Source organism: Engraulis encrasicolus, chromosome 17 (assembly GCF_034702125.1).
Source record: "Engraulis encrasicolus isolate BLACKSEA-1 chromosome 17, IST_EnEncr_1.0, whole genome shotgun sequence".
Lineage (NCBI taxonomy): Eukaryota > Metazoa > Chordata > Actinopteri > Clupeiformes > Engraulidae > Engraulis > Engraulis encrasicolus.
In genome coordinates, this window is record NC_085873.1 from 35,715,196 (window position 1) to 35,737,407 (window position 22,212).

Genomic DNA, 22,212 nt, shown 5'->3' on the forward strand with positions numbered 1-22,212 from the left:
CTTTCTTTATCAGATCATGTATTGTTGTATACATATAACACAGAGATAAAATAAAATGATGTTGAAAAGGGAGCGAACAAAATTTCCTTAATTTTTCTTACTGCAAAATGGTGTGATTATGCATACATCAGCAAGTCATGTATCCTATGTTGTACAAGTTCAGCTATGTACTTATATTGTCTTACTTAGGCCTATTTCTCTTCTATTGTCTCGAATGTAGATTTAATTTGAATTTTGGGGGGGGGAGAGAGAGAGAGAGAGAGAAAGAGAGAGAGAGAGAGAGAGAGAGAGAGAGGGAAAGATGGGGTGGGGGGGGGTGTAAAGGGAGACAGACAAAGAGAGGGTGAAGGAAAAGAGAGTGCCTACAGAAAAGTTGTATGTAGTGCAAATATCTTCAAGCCACGTCTCAGCTACTATGATGACAAGAGAGTGAAAACATCAGACTTGAGACAGTTTTAGCAGACATAGATGGATATATGTTTGTATTTTTGTGCCGGTATGCTCAAATTCGCGTTTGTATGAACTATAAATAATAAATGGGTGTGTTCCAAACAAATAGTAGTGTGGTTACGGATGTAAGGTTCACCTTGCCATGTTTTGTGTGCAGCACATTTAACAATACCATGTCATCATGTATTTGCTGCCTGCAGAGAAATATATGATCATTTTCTGGTTTTATTTTCACATATCAAACACAAACCAGACAAGCTTAGACAGAGAAACATATACTGTACAGACAAGGATCTCACAGATGCGTTGAAATATCCTGTGCAACATATAAACTTACTTACTTAGTGTAGAAAGATTAGCAGCCATGGACTCTGCAAAGACTGCACCACTGCTTCCCCCTAGTGACAAAGAATCACCATTGCATGCACAAGACCATCCTCATCCACTCCACACTGAAGAAAAAGAAGACTGGTTGTACCCAGCAGCACTACTTGAAAATACATTATTCGGCTGTTGTGTGAACAGAATAATTTATTGGGAGGTTGCTCTGAGTCAATGCATTGTATGTGCTTCAGTAAATCTAAAAAATAAAATGCGGAAAGGCTATGAGATGCCTGAGACATGCTTACATGACGTTTTTAATTCCAAATTAATAATTCAGAATTAGATCCATCGGGTTTACTGTGATCTTTCATTTAATTCTAAAGCAGAATTAAGCTTTATTCCGAATTAAATTAAATTCATTCTGAATTAAATGTGTCATGTAAACAAGGCCAATATAAAGTAAACTTGGAGAGAACGTAAGTATAGTCGTTCATATAAAATCGTACACATTTCTGGGGATATTTTTTTCTCTTACATGGTCTACAACAGGAACCTGTGAACTCAGTTGTCAGTCAGTCAGATTTTCTGGGGAGGTGGGGGGGGGGGGGGGGACAGAATTGGGTCCCAATTACCTTGTATGTATTGAAGAGGGGGCCCTTTCAGATGACTTTGTCCTGGACCTGAACAAAGCTGTCAGTGGGCTGCCTCATATATTGGCCTGGTTAACACCAGACCTAATCACAAGTGAGATTAGGTCTGGGGAGTTGCCTATTGTAAATTTCGTAGGGGGCAGAATACTTGGCTATACACACTGCCCTGCTCTCTGATTGGGCAGAGAAACTGTAAAGGTCGGAATTCTTGGCCATTATGACACAGGGCCCATGATCTTGGACGTTATGAGTCATCCTCGCCAGACTGTCTTTCAGATCGAAACGATTGTGTAGAACTAAAGGCAGTATGGGAGTTCCCAGGCTACCTCATATACAGTACAGATACATGATTCCTTTCCATTTCAGAGAATGTGATTGGCCACAAAGTACATCTGCTGGCCACATCTGCTGATCCTTACAGCGCAACACGCCCATGATGCACAGTTCAACACGGGCGAAGCTCAATCTTGAGCCAAATACGTCATATAAAGGGGTTCATTCAATATGCGGACTTGCATACTCCACTTGTGCTTGTGGCCTGGTTCAAGTTGAAGGTCAAAGCTCGCACATCCAGGCGTCTGACCTGGGAGCATGGACCAATAAATATCCAGATAAAAAGAGAGAAAAGTCAGCTACAATCAGGATTTCATGCTCCCAATTATTTTTATTTTTATTTTCCGTGACGTTTCGGGTAGAACCCTTCTTCAGACGTGCGTCTTGTGGCCTTTTGCCAGGAAATAATATGTCATGATGACATCACTGACAACAGCATTGTATTTCAATGTCTCGGACAAGCTCAATTGTTAAGTCATTTTCTCATTTGCTAACTGGAGGGTGAATGCAAAATAGTCCCCCAAAAGTTGCTGTGGCTAGGCTGACACCGGGGAAACTTTTTTTTTTCCACGGAGGCGTCAGCAAAACGAGAGGCCACAATCAAAAGAGGAAGAAGCGAGTCAGCATAGCCTATTGGAATGCATCCAAACAAACTGTGCTTTCAGCTCTTCCTGCTTTAGTAGTGGACTCCTCCCACTTTTCTCTCTCTGGGAAACGAAACTGCTGTATGCCCCACTTAGAGTGAGTCTACCTTATGTAAGGACAGGCTGTGGTGACATTAACAGATTAATATGGCTGAAGCTGTTGTTGAAGATCAGGATCCTTTTCGTTGTTGTATTTGTTTGGAGCCTCTGAGGGATCCAGTCACCATTCCATGTGGACACAACTATTGCATGGACTGCATAAGTGGTTGTTGGGATCAAGAGAGTCAGAAGGGTGAGTTGTTCAGCTGCCCTCTGTGCAGGGAGACGTTTAGCCCACGGCCTGTCTTGAAGAAAAACACCATGTTGGCTGAGCTGGTGAGCCAAATGAGGAAGAGTAGCAGGTCTCCGATTGCTTCTCCTCCCTCTCCTCTTGCTCTGTACGCTGAACCAGAGGATGTGGAATGTGACTTCTGCAGTGAGAAAAAGCTCAAAGCTGTCAAGTCCTGTCTGGTGTGTCTGCTCTCTCTTTGTCAGACACACGTTGAACCTCACTACAACGTCCCAGCCTTGAAGAGCCACAAACTGGTGCAGGCCTCCAGACATCTACAACAGAAGATCTGCTCTCAGCACGACAGGCTGATCGAGGTGTTTTGTCGTACTGATCAGAAGTGTATCTGCATGTTGTGCATCATGGATGAACACAAAGGACATGAAACAGTCTCAGCTGCAGCAGAACGGAAGGACAAAGAGGTAAGAGCTTCATCACTGCTGTTAACCCGTTAAAACACGACGTTATACATTTGCTGTTGCCAGAATGGTAATGACCAAGTCATAGTGTGTTACTAAAGGCCCTCTATTATGACTTAGTAAAGTAATAGTACCTTAATTAACCTTTCAATGACTATTACAGCATGCCACTGGTGGTACGGTATGCATTATGGGGCTACATGTTAGCAAAAGTGATTTTCAGTGATTACAAAGAACAAAAAAAAAAACCCACCAGAACAAAACCTCTAAAAATATGCCATCCATATGAGTTCTCTTCATGGAATAATAACATGGCATATCCTCCACAATCCTGTGTGTGTGTGGGTTTGTGTGCGTGTGTGTGCGTGTGCGTGTGCATCTGCGTGTGTGCGTGTGCGTGCGTGCGTATGTGTTTCCAAATGTCAATTTCGATTTCAAATAGACAGAGTTGGGGAAGACAAGGACAGCATTCCTGCAGAGAATTAAGAAGAGAGAGAAGGAACTTCAGGAGATCCAGGAGGCTGTGGCATCATTTCAGGTCAGGAATCATTGGAGTGTACTGTGTTGTAAATAAAGGCGCACCAAAACATATGTATATATTCACTTGTGAATAGGTGATATTTCCACATTTTTTCCATTAGGCCTACAGTTAGAACAGCTATTAAGAACATCTAATATTCTATTCTATTTTATTCTATTCTATTCTATTCTATTCTATTCTATTCTATTCTATTCCATTCTACTCTATTCTATTCTATTCTATTCTATTCTATTCTATTCTATTCCATTCTACTCTATTCTACTCTATTCTACTCTATTCTATTCTATTCTATTCTGTTCTATTCTATTCTATTCTATTCTATTCTATTCTATTCTATTCTGTTCTATTCTGTTCTATTCTATTCTATTCTATTCTATTCTATTCTATTCTATTCTATGTAGCGTTCTGCCCAAGAGGCAGAGCATCACAGTGAGAAGATCTTCAAGGAGCTTCTGCAGACTGTTGAGAGGAGACGCTCTGAGGTGAAAGAGCTGATCAGAGCTCAGCAGAAGGCAGCAGTGAAAGATTCTGAAGATGTTTTGGAGGAACTGGAGCAGGAGCTGGCTGAGTTGAGGAGGGGACATGCTGAGTTGGAGAAGCTCTTACTTGAGAAAGATCACGTCCATTTCCTCCAGGTAGCTTTGGCAATGACAGGCTCTTATCACAGGTGTTTTACTCTCATACTTGCAGTCCATACATAGGCTACTATATGATTGACATCTCATCTTTATTTTTAAGAGTTTTCAGGTCCTGAAGTCCTCTGAATGCAAACCTTCCCCCAGCATCAGTCTCAGTCCACGTATGTCATTTAATGACCTGAATAAATCTCTGTCTGCTTTTAAAAGTGAAGTGGACGATCTCTGTAAACGGGACATGATAAAGATATCTGGAGAAGGTAAATTTGCAAAGTAAATGGTGGTAGATTGTTTTGCAACTATTGATAAATGATTGCTCATGAAATGTCATGAGACAATCACAAGTCAGTTTCTCAAGTCAAAAACGACATGATAATTGTATAAATGCATGGAGTTGTTTTCAATATATTTAGTTTTCCTACTTTAAGTAGATGCTTCTCTATTTCTCATTCAATGGAACCTTCTGCTCATCTGTCCATTTCTTTAGTGGCCAGTGTGGAGATCATCGTTCCACAGGAGCCAAAAACCAGGGAGGACTTTTTAAAGTGTGAGTAGCAGATATTCAGGATACTCAATAACTTGTGTTTAGAATATTATACCTAAGGCAGAGGACAGGCACACAAATGAGCTTGTGAGCAATAAGCACTGTGTAATATTTTAGCAGTTTCTTCCCAGAATTCATGTTGCCCATTCACTAATGTTACCGTTTCCACAAATACATACCACCACTCTAAGTTTTCATTAGGAATGGAAAAATTGCACGTTTCATACATTAAAAAGGGGGATCTTCTCCATGTCCGCCATTTTGAATTTACAGAAATATACATTCTGTATATTATTACATTACATATACATATAGGCCTACATTTAGCCACTAAACTTTTGTACTCTACTAGGCTAAATATCAGTTTATTGTTTAGTAAATATTCATGAAAAGATCAAACTTGGCAATAGGCAGCACAGTTTCAATGACCACCATCCTACAGTGCACCTTTAAATGTGACTAGAGGTCTAAGAGAGATGTACTAATGACAGGAATTGCTACATATAGTAAGAGGCACCTCCAGTTAGGCCTATAACACTACTGTAGAGTTGAAGTGATCAATATACAGTGCCCTCCATAATTATTGGCACCCCTGGTTGAGATGTGTTAAAAGCCTTAAAATAAATTCAGTGTTTATTGCAGAAGAATACTGTCACACTGAAAATTTTAGGAAAATGTAGCCTTCAACTCAAATGAATTGTAGGAAAATAAAAAAATCCCTGACTAAAAAATAATTATTTTTCATTAAATCACCTGTTCCACAATTATTGGCACCCTTAACAATTCCCAGGAAATAAATATAATTGAAACATTTCTGTCATTTCTACAGTAGTTTACAAAGTTTACCAGAGTATGTAGGAACATTTAATTAGTAATTCATCACTTCCTGTTTCCCTGGGGTATAAATATGACTTGACACCGAGGCCATTTCTCTTATCCACTCTTAAACATGGGAAAGACAAAGGAACACAGCATACAAGTGAGGCAGATGTGCGTCGACCTTCACAGGTCAGGCAGAGGCTACAAGAAGATTGCCACTCAACTGCAGCTGCCCATATCTACTGTGAGAGGAATAATTAAGAAGTTCAAAACAACTGGAGCAGTGGTAAACAAGCCTGGACGAGGACCCAAGTTTATTTTGCCACCACGCACAGTGAGGAGGATGGTAAGATAAATCAAAATATCTCCAAACCTCACTGTTACAGAAAAAAACAAATGGTAGCATCCTGGGGTCACAAAGTCTCCAAATCAACCATCAGGCACTGTCTACACGCCAACAAGCTGTTTGGGAGGCATGCACGGAGAAAACCTTTCCTCACCCACAATCATAAACGCAAATGTCTGGAGTTCGCCAAGCGGTATTGGGGCTTCAACTGGGACCGTGTGCTTTGGTCAGATGAGACCAAGATTGAGCTTTTTGGCAACAAACACTCTAAGTGGGTCTGGCGTGCCACGAAAGATGCGCATGCTGAAAAGCACCTCATACCCACTGTGAAGTATGGGGGTGGGTCAGTGATGCTGTGGGGCTGTTTCGCTTCCAAAGGCCCTGGGAAACTTATTAGGGTGCATGGCATCATGAATGCTTTGAAATACCAGGACATTTTAAATCAAAATCTGTTGCCCTCTGCCCGAAAGCTGAAGATGGGTCGTCACTGGGTCTTTCAGCAAGACAATGACCCTAAACATATGGCCAAATCTACACAGAAATGGTTAACCAGACACAAAATCAAGCTCCTCCCATGGCCATCTCAGTCCCCAGACCTCAACCCCATTGAGAACCTGTGGGGTGAGCTGAAGAGGAGAGTACAGAGGAGAGGACCCAGGTCTCTGGATGATTTAGAGAGATTCTGCAAAGAGCAATGGCTGAAGATCCCTCTTTCTGTCTTTTCCCATCTTGTGAAACATTATAGGAGAAGATTAGGTGCTGTTTTGTTGGCAAAAGGGGGTTGTACAAAATATTAACAACAGGGGTGCTAATAATTGTGACACACATTATTTGATGTCAAATAATTATTTCTTTATGTGGGATTTTTTCCCCACTGAATAAATGCACTTGTATTGAAGGTTGGATTCTTCACTTTTTTTTCCATTAAGGTCCCATATTATTTAGAGAAAAATAAAAATAATTGGAAGCTAAAAAACACATCTCAACCAGGGGTGCCAATAATAATGGAGGGCACTGTATCATATACTTTGTAAGCTAAACACATAAAATCCTGCATTAAAAAGTTATTTATTTTATGTAGTTCCTAATCAGTCAACTGTTCTTTTTATATCCACTCCAGACTCCTATAATCTTACATTGGATCCAAACACGGCACACCAGGAGCTCGTACTGTCTAAAGGGAACAAGAGAGTGAAATTTGGACATTGGCAGCGTTACCCAGATCACCCAGACAGATTTATAGCAGATTCTCAGGTGCTGTGTGAACAGGGCTTTAGTAGACGGGTTTACTGGGAGGTTGAGCTGGAACAGAAGGATTTTGGGGTTGAAATTGCAGTAGTTTACAAAAGCATCAGCACTGAATGTGAGTTTCGAAATGATAAGAAAGCCTGGAGTCTGCGATGTGAAGGTAAACAGTGCAGTTTCTGGCACCTGAATAAAGAAACTGAAATCTCCATAATTCCCACCTCTAGAATAGGAGTGTATGTGGACCACAGGGCAGGAACTTTGTCTTTCTACAATGTTTCTGACTCAATGACCCTTTTACTGTCCGTTAACATAAAATTCACTGAACCCATTTATCCTGGAGTCTGGGTTGACAGTAGTAGTTCACTAAAACTTTGCTCTTAACATTCAGAACATTCAGTCTATTCTATACAGTTGGCTTGACTACATGGCAATACATAATCAGACAAATGAGACTCATTTAAAAAATAAAATGTGCAATTGTTGTTAGATGTGTAATTGTTATTTATGACCCACCCAGGTTTTGTGTTTAAGCTAGTGTAGCTCTCCCCCATTTTAACACACACACACACACACACACACACACACACACACACACACACACACACACACACACACACACACACACACACATACACACCACACGCACAATTCTCATCACAACCACGCCCGGCATGCACCAGTCTCACCACTAGGAGGCGATATGCCCACCATACACCAGTCTCACCACCAGGGGGGGTGGTGATGGATGGAGGATGGATGGTACAGTACAGTGGTGCAGGGCAGAGATGAATAAAGTGGACATAGGCTGCTATGGACAAACATTTGTATTTTTGTGGCTGTATACTAAAATGTGGTCTGTAAGAAGAACTACAAATAATAAATTACTGTGTGTTTTTGCCATGATTTGTGGTGATGGATGGATGGATGGATGGATGGATGGATGGATGGATGGATGGATGGATGGATGGAGGGATGGGTGGATGGATGGATGGATGGATGGTGCAGGGCAGGGCTTTGGGGAGTTTGATTGGTGTGGTTGGAAGACGAGTGAGTGGTAGAGGGTGGGGGGAGTTGGGTTGAGGTGAGAAGGGTGGAGAGGGAGAGAGACATGGAGATGAGGGGGTGAGAGAGGGGGGGAGTGTGAGAGAGAGAGAAGGAAAGATGGCCAGAGCGTGAGAGAGGCAAAGGAGAGAAAGAGAGGGATTATAAAGAGAGAGTGCCTGCTGAAAAGTTGGATGTAGTGCAAATATCTCCAAGCCATGTCTCAGCTACTATAATGACTAGAGAGTGAAAGACACTGTGTCTTTTGAATTTTGTTCATTGATGATTCACCTTCTCCTGCCTCACACCTGCACCTGCATTGCTGAGGGCTTGTGCACAAGGAGTCTCTTGAACTTTCACCTTGTCATGATTAGTGTGCAGCACATTCCACAATATTGTGTCATTATGTAGTTTTAAATACTTTCTGCAGAGATATATATGAGCAGATGCTCGTTTTATTTTTGCATATCAAACACAAACCAGACAAGCTTAGACAGAGAAACACATAGCCTATCAGACATGGATCTCACAGATGCATTGAAATGTCAAAACTAAACTAAACTTACTTTTAGGGTAGAAACTAAAGATTAGCAGTCTTCCCCTGTGTCTCAATCCACGCACTTGAGCACATAGGGCAGTATGTTTCAGTGCATTGGGTGCTCAAGCTGAACATTTCGGTTGAGTCAGTGCACTGACAGCGCCCGGATGAGCTCCTAACAATGTCGTAAAACGCAGTGCTTGAACGATGGACACCGCACACACTAAACGGCCGCCATATTGACAATAAAACGGAGCAAACGTGGCATTCAGTTCAGTAGAAGATTTTGGTCAACAGTCTCTTAATTCTGTAAGTAATGTTGCTGAGACACCAACCTTTTCATGTCAAACCAAGTATTGTATGGGTGGTGGGTGATAGTTGTCCTTTGGGTTGAAGGAAATGTAAATACAAGCATGAGGCGCTATGCAATGTAAACAGTAGCCAACTGATATTTTGGTGAGCTAAGGCTATGCTCAGCTGTCACTTCCAGCGAGTGCACAGTGCATAGTGCTCAAACTTTTCCACGACGACCTGAAGACCTCAGTGCACTGTGAACACTATGCACTAACCGTCAGTGCTCTGACACAAGTGTGTGCACTCTCAGAAATAAAGGTACAGAACTCATCGCTGCGGCAATACCTTCAAAGGGAGTACCATTGCGTCGCTTGATTGGTACCCCCAAAAAAAGGTGCGTTCAGTTTCTTGAAATGTCAACCAACGTGCATCTGTCACCTCTGTTTTGAGGTACCACCCAAGTGACGCAATGGTACTCCCCTTTAGGGTACTGCCACAGCGACGAGTTCGGTACCTTTATTTCTGAGAGTGTAGGGATAGACTCTGCAAAGAGTGCACCACTGCCTCCCCCTAGTGACAAAGAGTGACCATTGCATGCAAAACACCATCCTCATATGAACACTCCACAATGAAGAAAAAGAAGACTAGAAGTAGCTTGTTGTGCCCAGCACTACTAGAAAATACTCAGGTATTCAGGTGCTGTGTGAACATGCAGTAATCATTTACTGGGAGATTGAAATGGATCGGGAAAACAATTATAATTCTCGAATTGCAGTTGAACACATATCAAGAGGAAGTGACGGTGTGCTGAGTGTCAGTTTGGCTATTTCCAATACTGGTGTATGTTCTGTGAAACTTGAAGATGCCATTTGGTTTGACATACACTGAAATCTCCATCATTTCCATTTCTACAACAGGAAATTAGGCCTACTGTATGATGATTCCAGAGGTGAACTTTGCCATTCCGCAATGTCTCTGAGTCAATGGGTTCTATGTGCTTCGCTAAAGCTTTTCTTCTGAGAATATGTACAAACTATATTCAGTTGGTCATCATAAATTACAGGCCACATTGAAAAAAGAAACAAATTAATAAAAACAAAATGCTGAAAATTTGCCAAGAGAAGAACTTTTTTTAAAATTTAGTATCTACACCAGAAACCTAAAATCAGTTGTTAGTTTGGGCCCCATGTCCTTGTATGTATTGAACAGGGGGCCCTTTCAGAGGGCTTTGTCCTGGGCCTGGTCAAAGCTGTCAGTGGGCTGCCTCATATACAGTACAGATACATGATTCCTTTCACTTTCAAAGAATGTGAATGGCCTCAAACACTCCTTTTCTGCTGATCCTTACAGCACAACTACGCCCATGATGCAAAGTTCAACACGGGCAAAGCTCAATCTTGAGCCAAGAATTGGGCCCCCATTACCTTGTGTGTATTGAAGAGGGGGCCCTTTCAGATGGCTTTGTCCTAGGCCTGGTCAAAGCTGCTGTGGGCTGCCCCATATACAGTAGATACATGATTCCTTTCCATTTCAAGTGATTGGCCTCAAACACTCAAACACGTTTCTGCTGATCGTTACAGCACAACTATGCCCATGATGCAAAGTTCAACACGGGCGAAGCTCAATCTTGAGCCAAGTGCGTCATATACCTGTACGGATAAACTGTGGGTGCGTTCGTGATGAAGCAATCATGCTTTTGCTAGGCAGTGCGCATGATTAACCAGACTGCATCAAACTGGCAAAGTGTGCATGCGCGCTGCCTAACAAAAGCACGACTGCTTCCTCACGAACGAACCCTGTGCTTCCAGTTCTTCCTGCTTTAGTGGACTCCTCTCTTTTCTCTCCCAATGTTAGAGGAAACAAAACCGCTGTATACCCCATTTAGAGTGAGTCTACCTATGTAAGGACTGGCTGTGTTACATTAACAGATGAATATGGCTGAAGCTGTTGTTGAAGATCAGGATCCTTTTCGTTGTTCTATTTGTTTGGAGCCTCTGAGGGATCCAGTCACCATTCCATGTGGACACAACTATTGCATGAACTGCATAAGTGGTTGTTGGGATCAAGAGAGTCAGAAGGGTGAGTTGTTCAGCTGCCCTCAATGCAGGGAGACGTTTAGCCCATGGCCTGTCTTGAAGAAAAACACCATGTTGGCTGAGCTGGTGAGCCAAATGAGGAAGAGTAGCAGGTCTCCGATTGCTTCTCCTCCCTCTCCTCTTGCTCTGTACGCTGAACCAGAGGATGTGGAATGTGACTTCTGCAGTGAGAAAAAGCACAAAGCTGTCAAGTCCTGTCTGGTGTGTCTGCTCTCTCTTTGCCAGACACACGTTGAGCCTCACTACAACGTCCCAGCTTTGAAGAGCCACAAACTGGTGCAGGCGTCCAGACATCTACAACAGAAGATCTGCTCTCAGCACGACAGGCTGATCGAGGTGTTTTGTCGCACTGATCAGAAGTGTATCTGCGTGCTGTGCATCATGGATGAACACAATTGTGGCCACATTACAGTTTCAGCTGCAGCAGAACGGAAGGAGAAAGAGGTAAGAGCTTAGCTCCTTAATGCACGCCGTACCTCCAGTGGCTTGCTGTAATAGTCATTGAAAAGTTAACTACCATAGTACTACAATACTATGATGGCACACAGGGCCTTTAGTAAAGCACTACTTGGTCATTGCCATTTTGGTAATTGAAAATTTATAACACAGTGTCTTAACGGGTTAATCATTGATGGTTAATGTTAGCCCAAGTGATTTTCAGTGATTACAAAGAACTACAACAGCAAAAAACCCAGCAGAATAAAATCTCTTAAAATGTGCCATCTATGAGTTCTCTTCATGGAAAAATAAAATGGAATATCCTCCACAATCCTGTGTGTGTGTGTGTGTGTGTGTGTGTGTGCGTGTGTGTGTGTGTGCGTGTGCGTGCGTGCGTGTGTGTGTGCGCGCGCGTGTTTGTGTGTGTGTCAGTGTTAATTTTGTCAGCTTTTTTTGATTTAGTCGTAGTCTAAGTCACAATGACGAAAATCAATTTTAGTCTTAGTCATATTTTAGTCATTGCCTTCCCAATTTAGTCTTAGTCTTAGTCTAAATGACGAAAATCAATTTTAGTCTTAGTCAGTTTTTAGTCATTTTCGTCATTTTAGTCAACACTGTACATTACAGAACTTCTCCACACACTTTTAACATATATCATTGACTGTAGAGAATAAACCTTCTCTGCACACTGCTTCTCTTTTTAACATATATCACACTGTACAGAATAAAACTTCTTCACACACTGGTTCTCTTTTTCTCTATTTTATTTAATACCAGTGTTAATTTTGTCAGCTTTTTAAAATTTAGTCTTAGTCTTAGTCACAATGACGAAAATCAATTTTAGTCTTAGTCATATTTTAGTCATTGCCTTCCCAATTTAGTCTTAGTCTTAGTCTAAATGACGAAAATCAAAAAAGGGCTTTGACGAAATATTTTAGTCATAGTCATGGTTGACGAAATTAACACTGGTGTGGGTGTGTTTGTGGTTTTCACATTTACATTTCGATTTAAAATAGACAGACTTGGGGAAGACAAGGACCAAATTCCTGCAGAGAATCAAGAAGAGAGAGAAGGAACGGCAGACAATCCAGGAAGCTGTGGCATCATATCAGGTCTGGAATCATTGTGGCACCAAAACATATGTATATATTCACTTATGAATAGGTGACATTTCCACATTTTCCCATTAAACCAAGAGTAAGAACAGCTACTAAGAATGTCTATTCTGTTCTATTCTATTCTATTCTATTCTATCGTATTCTATTCTATTCTATGTAGCGTTCTGCCCAAGAGGCAGAGCATCACAGTGAGAAGATCTTCAAGGAGTTTCTGCAGACTGTTGAGAGGAGACGCTCTGAAGTGAAAGAGCTGATCAGAGCTCAGCAGAAGGCAGCAGTGAAAGATGCTGAAGATGTTTTGGAGAAACTGGAGCAGGAGCTGGCTGAGTTGAGGAGGGGACATGCTGAGTGGGAGAAGCTCTCACTTGAGGAAGATCACGTCCATTTCCTCCAGGTAGCTTTGGCAATGACAGGCTCTTATCACAAGTGTGTTCCTCGCATCCTTATTACAATCCATACGTACTGTATATCTGATCGACATCTCTTCTTTATTTTCAAGAGTTTTCAGGTCCTGAGGTCCTCTGAATTAAAACCTTCCCCCAGCTTCAGTCTCAGTCCACATAAGTCATTTAATGACCTGAATAAATCTCTGTCTGCTTTGAAAAGTGAAGTGGACGACCTCTGCAAAAAGAACATGATTAATATATCTGGACAAGGTAAACGTGCGGATGAAAATGGTGAATTTTTTTGCGACTATTCATTAATAATTGCTCATGGAATATCATGAGAAAATCACAAGTTAGTTTCAAAGGTCAAAGAATGACATGATAATTGTTTAAATGCATGGAGTTATTTTTTCAATATCTTTAGTTTTCACAAGTAGATGCATCTTTATTTCTCACTCAATGGAACCTCCTCCTCATGTGTTCCTTTCTTTAGTGGCCAGTGTGGAGATCATCGTTCCACAGGAGCCAAAAACCAGGGAGGACAAGCTTAGAGAGAAATACAGACATTGATCTCACAGATGCATGGGTATTTCCTCTGCAACATATAAAACTCACATATACAGAAAGTCAAACTGTTTTTATTGGTCAAAGTAAGAAGTTGGAAACAAAACCTCACAATAATAACAAATTAGAACTATTCATTAATGACTGTAAGAACACAATGTATACCTGTACATAACACACAGGACAGGTTGTTGTCTGAGTACCCCTTGTGGTAAACATCCGTCATAACCAATAAAGCAGAGAATGTGAGCACATTACATTACATTACATTACATTTAGTTGTCGCTTTCATCCAAACCAACTTACAGATATTACAGGATATTGTTTACCGTCCTTTGCAAGAGTATCAGTCCACAGTGATGCATGCTTCTTCATTACAGTAGCCTATTAGGCACCTTCCCCCTCATTTTCCCTTTTCACATCACAATCGATTTGTGCATGTTGTGTGTCAGTTAGGCCACTTCAACATTCAGTAAGAAGGAGGGCACTAGGAGGGCACAGCCTGGCTACAACATGACTACAACGTTGTATTAGCATATGAAATGGCTATAAAATTGTGTAGTCATTGTACTAACATGTGAAATGGCTATAAACGTTGTTGTCTTCAGGTTGAAGTGAAGTCTGGTGAAGAGGACGAAGAGATCCTGTTCAAGGAGCGGACCAAGTTGTACCGTTGGGATCGAGACTTGCAACAGTGGAAAGAGCGAGGAGTCGGTGCCATCAAAATCCTCTTCCACCCTGTGAAGAAGTTCTACCGTGTGATCATGAGACGAGAGCAGGTGCTGAAGGTGTGCGCCAACCACACCATCATAGAAGGCATCAAGCTGAAACCCATGAACACATCTGCCAACGCTTTGGTTTGGACTGCTACAGACTATGCAGGTGTGTGTGTAATATATGGGGTTTCGTTGCAAAATGGTGTGTCTACCAGTTTTGACTTTTGCATTTTATAATTGGATATGACTGTTTAGAAGTCCTATCATCTATGTGTGAATTCTTGCCATTCAAATATTTTGGGAACATGCTGTTTAAACCTATATTTTGTAATGCAATGCAATGGAATGCCCAATACAAAAATGTCAATTTCCCAAAATGTTCCAAAATGGATATACACCATTTTGCAATGAAACTCTTCATGTTTCTAAATTGTCTCATTTGACATAGTTGGAAGTGTTCAATCTAATCTTTCCTTGATGTGATATTTCCTCAGAGGGTGACGGCAAAGTTGAGCAACTTGCTGCCAAGTTCAAAACTCCAGAACTGGCGGAGTCTTTCAAAAAGACGTTCACTGAGTGTCAGAATCGTATGAGCAAGACGGATGACTCAACATCTCAACTCTCCAGAGTTATGGAGCACTCAAATGAGGGTAATCCCATCGTGTACTTCAGCTTGGCTGCTGACGACGAGCCAATTGGGAAGATTACCATAGAGTTGTTCGCCCACATAGTACCAAAAACGGCAGAAAACTTCAGGGCCCTTTGCACTGGGGAGAAAGGATTTGGGTTCCGTAACTCTATTTTCCACAGAGTCATCCCAGACTTCATATGCCAGGTAAATACTGCTCCAATAAGGTTGTTTCAATAAAAAAAACATAGCCAAAACTTCTATGTACATAATATATTGCTATTGATGATTAAGTGATGATTAATTAATGATTGAATAATGTATATATTGATTGATTTGGTAATTCAATGATTGAATAATGTATATATTGATTGTTTTATTTTTCAGGGTGGTGATATTACTAATCAGGATGGCAGTGGAGGGAAATCCATTTACGGGGGAAAGTTCGAAGATGAGAACTTCGATGTCAGGCACACGGGGCCGGGCATCTTATCCATGGCAAACCGCGGGAGAGACACCAACAACTCCCAGTTTTTTATCACCTTGAATAAAGCCGAGCACTTGGACTTCAATCATGTAGCATTTGGATTCGTGAAAGATGGAATGGACACTGTGAAACTGATGGGAGAGCTCGGCTCCAAAACGGGGAAGCCCAGTAAAAAGATTGTCATTGCTGATTGTGGACAATTATAATATGTTCCTCTTTACCAAGTGTTGCACTTGCTCCTTTTTTTCCCCTTCCCTCAGTCTACCAGGGGGCTGTCCTTCTGTTATTCCTGATCTGCATATTTGTGTGTATAATAACAGGTGAAACTTTTTCTTTTTAAAAGTAAAAATAATAAACTGGGTGTTGCATGTTCTAATAATAAATGTTTTATTTAGTGGTGGGCCGTTATCGGCGTTAACGTGCTGCGATAATGTGAGACTCTTGTCGCGCGATAAAGAAAATATCGCACGTTAATCTATTCTCAAAATATAGGTTTGGAGTTTGGGTATGCACGTCACCATAGCGTTTAATTGACAGACGCTTTTAGACTGCGCTCCAGTCGCTTCTCCTCTCTCCACCTGTTGTTTCAGCAGACCTACTAAATATGAAGTGTTTGCATGCTGAAAACATTAATCCCTCTGCCGTGGTAGTTGTTGTTTGAGCGCTTTTTGTAGACTAAAGAGACGTTATTGTTTGAGGTGAAGCATAGAGAGACATTATTGTGTGTGAGTAGCTACCAGCCAGACATAGCCTACATTTCCTCACGCATTGCATAGAATACATAAACAACTTCCAGAAATCTTGCCTGTGCTATAATTGCAAAACATTCCGTGTGATAGTCCTATGCATTTTGAAGATTGTCAAACTGAAACTGTCAATATCTACTCTCGCTGAATGTTGTGTTGTGTTTGTGTTGCAATCGCGCACATTTGCGATTCAGTGAGATATTCTCATGTCCGACGGTAATAAACCTCGCGGTTGTCGCGCTTGACTTTTTTTTTGCAAACTGAATTCATGTCGAGTTGTAACTCATCTGGCATTCTAACTCTGAGAACAACTGTCAAATCGCCGTGTGCCAGTGCTGTAGGTTCTAGATAGGCATATCCAGTAGCCTGGCTCTGCTGAGGGCTGCGGTGGCTACTACGCGCAGAGCTCCTCCCTCTCTTAAAGGAGCCGCTGCTCCTTTTAACAGTCAGTGGCAGATTCTCTCTCTCTCTCTCTCTCTCTCTCTCTCTCTCTCTCTCTCTCTCTCTCTCTCTCTCTGCCCATTAGAAATGCTGAATTGTTGAGGTAATTTTGTTTAAATAGCCTAAATGTTTGATAGATTTATCTGTATTTGCCTCTACAACTTATAGTGCTGTTCATTTTGAAATTTCAGTATCTTATAACTGTAAATGCTTCCTAACATATTGGACACACTTTACACATATTGCTGTGATTTTTTCATCACCAAGTATCAACATGACCATTTTTTGAAGATGAGATGCATTTTGGAAAAAAAAGATGAGCTCTGGTCTAATGCGCCATCTGTCTTAAGAAACCCCAAGGTTTTTTTCTGCATTATTTCGCTATTGTGCCTATTCTGAATGAGCCATTTTGATATAGATTAATCTAGATTAATCTAGATTAATTTCATAATTACAGTGAGATTAATCTAGATTAAAAAAATTAATCTATGCCCACCCCTAGTTAAATTACAGGCAGGTAGGAATCTGCCATCCAGTTTTGTACAATAATGTCTTCTTGTTTATTACAAGAATGGGTTGTTGATCAAGTGTTAGTGTTTTTGTAAATCCTTGACGTATACAATTGGTCAACAATTGTGCACAATATGTGTGTTTAGGCTCTTGTCTTGTAGCTGCTGTTTTCAACATCTTTATCCCTTGTAAGGTGTTTGGATCTGTTTGCAGTTTTTTGTGAGTGGGGGGGGGGGGAATACTTCACATGGAGATTCATAAACAAGAACATTAATCTGGAAAAAAACAAAATTAGTGCAGATATTGTTGGGACATTCAGTTGTGCATCAATTTGCAGCCTTGCACGAGAAGAGAGCACTCCTGGATAGGGCTGCAACGATTTGTCGATAATCGTTGACTAATCGACTATAAAATGTGTCGACAAGAATTTTAATTGTCGACTAATGGTTTCATTTGATTTAATGCATACCTTAAGTGTAATTGCTTTATTGAAACTTAAAATCGTCTACAAAGCGGATTCCAAAAAAGTGGGACACTTGGTATTTTGTGAATAAAAGCAAAATGCTGCCATTTTCAAAACATTCATTCCATGTGTAAGATGTACAATGTCACAAGGTCGGGATAGCAACTGTTAAATGGAGGCAAAAATATTGTTTTGGGGGAAATATGTGTTCATTTAAAATTCGACCCATGCAACAAATCTCAAAAAAGTTGGGACGTGGCCAAAACATGTTGGTATAGTTAGATAATTCTAAAAATAACACAAGGAAGAATATTTTAAAGGAACTATATTGACTGCCAACATGAATGCACAAATAAAATACCATCACAGAGAGACTGTGGCACTCATTAGCGAAGATTTTGAGGCACTAATTACTGATCTATTACACAGAAAGATTGAATTATCAAAATTGCAGGCATATAAGGCCTATTTCCGTAATATGGAGTTCTGTGAAATCATTGCACGGGTTATGACATCATGACATACTCATCGTCAATAAGCAAACCCTGACACTCCAACAATGACAGCTGTTGAAAAAATGTCCATAAACACAACACTTGATTAAAGTACATGATGCAGACATTAAACAGAGTTGCAAGTGGCAAAGCTCATTCTAGATAGACCTAGGAGACATGTGAAACTGTCCTCTGATTACAGAATGGAAAATATTTCATCCTTTTTTAAAATCATGGAGTCATGCACCCTCCAGGTTATGAAGAAAATGAATACTTCAGCTTGTTTTAGTAGTCAGTCTGAAAGACAGCATATATGACGGTAAAGGGGTGCAGATGTGTCTTGGTTATGGTCTTCTTACTCAGGTAGAGCATTAAAATGAATGTTTAATGCTATATACAGACTTTAAACAGCATACATAGCAACCAAGGCATTATATTTTGGAGTACCGCCTTTAGATATTGCCCCATAATGGTGGCAGATTTCAATCTCTACTATGTTCCAATGATGTGGTTCCATCATAAGAGTAAACAGACAAAATTGTTCTCTTGCAGTCAGGATATGCCACATATTAAGCATAACAATAAGGGGAACAAGTTGAAGAACACACTTATCAGTTGAGCTGCTGAAATCGAGTCTCGCACATCCAAATATCTATTTTTTGAATAAAATCATGGCATCAGTTTAAGTATCTAACTGTTAAGTATCTTCCCTTGTGTTATTTGTAGTCTTATCAAACATAAAAAGCATTTTATTGGCCCCGTCCCAACTTTTTTGGGATTTGTTGCAATGGTGAAATTTCAAATGATCACATAATTACCTCAAAACAACAATTCTGCTGACTTTAACAACTGATATGTTGTCTGTGCGCAATGCTCTACCTTATTAACGTATTGAATGTTTTGAAAATGGCAGCATTTTTATTTTATTCACAAAATACCAAGTGTCCCAACTTTTTTGGAATCCGCTTTGTAGCACGTATGAATTGGATGTTGTATCTTGGAGTAAATAAGATACTATCATGCTAGAGGTGGGGAAGGTTTGGAGGTTGGAGCAAGTCTTTTTTTTCGTGACTATTAAAGCGTCACTGGATCTATAGATTAGTTGACTAAAAATATTCTTTGGTTTGGTTGCAGCCCAGATCTTCCGTATTCGACCTTACTTTCTTCACTGTGTCCTTATCTTTCTGTCTCTGTATTGCTCACCCTCAAAAATATACATAGGCCTACACAAAAATTCGTTTGCCAAACAGGATGAAGGGACTAGGGTGAATATGAGCGATGATCTCCCCCTCCCTGTTTATGATTTCTCTATAAGCCTAGGCTTAACACCTTAAAGGGGTTGACCCCTAGAAGGAGTAGCATCCAACTGCAATGTGCAGGGGAGGGGGCAGGTCTGGATGACATCTCCTTTCTCTCCCCTGAGCACATCGAGCCCCTCCCCCTTGTCATCCAGCGCTAAACTTCCAAACGGGAAGAAAAAGAGCTCTGGAAGTCATTGCACCGTGCACAGTTCCACTCTACTCCACTAAATTATAATGGTTTGGGGAGTGTAGGAAAAACTAGCGTGGGGAGCTTTGGGTGAACCACGCGATGAACAGCATGCTACCCTGTGTAGTAGGCCTATCATGTATTAATCCCGAGGGAAATTAATATAAGGACAACATATAGTAGGCCTATTGTTAACTCATGGGTCTACATTGAGCTCCAGTGCCTTACATGTTACCCCTTACGCCAGTTACGTTAACTATGAATCCGCCTTTATAAACATGCGCTATCCTTCTGGAAGTCATTGCTCACGCCGAGTTTTATAAAATAATAAAATGTAACCTTTTAATTGTAATATTTTCGGGAATGTAGGAGAAAGCACGGAGGGCTTTGAGTGAAACGCCAGATGAACGAAATGCTATAAGCTAACCGTATGGTTAGGCTATTTTTAATATGAGTCTAATTTTAATGTGTTAATTCTGAGTGGAGGTCGCAGGTTAGTTAATTTCTAAACATTGAGCTGAGATGGGTGCCCAATAATAGAATGAAAACATTGTGCATTCTTTAACTGGCACGTTTAACTGGCATTCTTTATTCTTTATTTTAAACATTCTTTAACTGGCACGTTTGAGGCGCGCGGTCTTGGCGCGCTTAAAAAGCATATCTTTTACGCACATGTAGGCATAATACATTTGCTTATGGTACGTGCTTGCTGGATATCTACCATCATGAGGTTGTGAGCGTCACTACATTTTCAGTCCCTAAAGGATAGGCTTGGTTCCATTTCATAAGTGATAATCAAGCGTTAGTGATCATAGGAGTCCCTCGTTTCTCGTCCGACTTCCAAAATAGAATATGAATGCACGAAAAAGTAGCCTACTACACGGACCATCTCGGCACTTGCATTGAAAGATGGCCCTCTTCCAAACTTACGCCCAGACAGAAAAGATATGCCCTATAGCCTACATTGTTTAGCATTAACCTTGCAGTAACAGTAACAAGACTTCAAACTGTCATGTTGAATCAAATGGAACCCAACGCAGTTGCAGACGGTTTAGGTTCAGACTCGGAATGAGAACAGCTGTCGACTACGAGCAAATTTAGTTTAAAAGCAGACAGAACCACTGTGCTTGTGCTGCGTGCAGATCTCTTTAAAAGATGGGTCACTTGGGTGTGCCAATGCTTTTTAATTATCCTTGGTGGCTATATATTAGGCCTACTTTTCTTGTAGCACCCATCTTTCGATTTTTAGAAACTGGCACCAAATAGGCCTAGCCTATCTGGTTTTCAAACTAAGATAGGCCGACCGACCCCCAGAAGAGACACTTAATAATTCATAGTAGACCCCATGCGCTAACAAATACTATGTTGTCCTTATATTACAGTATTTCTCAATTGGTTTTGTAGATTTCTCGATTCTCTCTCGCAATTTGCAAAACATAATATTCATTCTCAAAACAGCTTTAACAAATGGCAAAACACCATGGATGACCTGAAAAACCAAGTCTCTTGCTCAAAATCGTTAGTTTGTCTTTCAAAACCAAACTTTTGTGTCAATGAACGTGTTAGTGCCAGCAGAATGGTTAGTCATTGTGTCATAGTGTATGGACAAGGTAGTCAAATTGATTTCATATTGTAAATTGACTAGTACACTCTTGAGGATCTTTTCTGAAGTGAAATGTTGTTTAGATTGGATGGGAAATGTTGCAAATTCAACGTTACAGTACACTGAACAGATAAGATTGTACTAGATATACATTCAGAGTATGACCTATTTATTGACAGGTTTTCTCATTGCAAAATAGAAAAAATAGCCAACTCTGGTTGAAGTGTCAAAATGCGCTCTCTACCAAACCCTTTTTACTTGTTTTGCAGGCCCATGTGAAAAAATATAGAACTGTAAAGCAAAATAAATTTGAAACAATACACTGATACGGTATAAAGTGCACCTTCTGTCTTTCTGTCATTTTAGGGAAATATTGTAATTTTTCATGGAGCGTAATTATAAAGGGCACATGAGGCATAGAACAATATAATGCAGTACAGCTATTGTTGTATTGCATGCCCATTTTCTCTTTCCCTTTTATTGCCTTTGATTAGAGAGTCAATATGTACATGCGAGCAATTTACCAATTCCGATCACATTTATAGACAAAACTCCAATGGAAATTATACAGTGCTTAACACATTATGACAGTTCAGTAAATCATTTTGCATGTCAAGACTTAAACTATGACCTAGGGCCTAAATGTTTTGCGGGGTGAGATAGTTTCATGTATTCAGTGACAAAGCTATGACAAAAGCAATTTATAACGTAGGAAAAGACTGACGGTAGGGACACATACACGCGAATTTGCGAACTTTGCCATTCATTCCTATGAGAGAGGCGAAGGCAAGCGATGACAAGCGAAAGCAAGCGAGCAGGAGCGAAGCGACGCGAAATTATTTAAGAAAGTTTAATGTTATGCAAATGAGGAGCGAATTCG

At 40.6% G+C, this 22,212-nt stretch overlaps 2 protein-coding genes across 2 annotated transcripts; both read left to right on the forward strand.

Moving 5' to 3' along the window:
* The first annotated feature begins 1,460 nt into the window (after positions 1–1,460).
* LOC134466802 (E3 ubiquitin-protein ligase TRIM47-like) lies at positions 1,461–14,230 on the forward strand. The gene is made up of 5 exons (XM_063220693.1): positions 1,461–3,151; positions 12,705–12,800; positions 12,967–13,200; positions 13,306–13,462; positions 13,686–14,230. The coding sequence occupies exons 1-5, from the start codon at positions 2,549–2,551 to the stop codon at positions 13,760–13,762; spliced, it is 1,167 nt and encodes a 388-aa protein (XP_063076763.1). The 5' UTR covers positions 1,461–2,548; the 3' UTR covers positions 13,763–14,230.
* LOC134467027 (E3 SUMO-protein ligase RanBP2-like) lies at positions 13,897–15,793 on the forward strand. Its single transcript, XM_063220950.1, has 4 exons — positions 13,897–13,902; positions 14,365–14,638; positions 14,967–15,307; positions 15,488–15,793. Exons 1-4 carry the CDS (start codon positions 13,897–13,899, stop codon positions 15,791–15,793), a joined length of 927 nt encoding a protein of 308 aa, XP_063077020.1.
* The last annotated feature ends 6,419 nt before the right edge of the window (positions 15,794–22,212 follow it).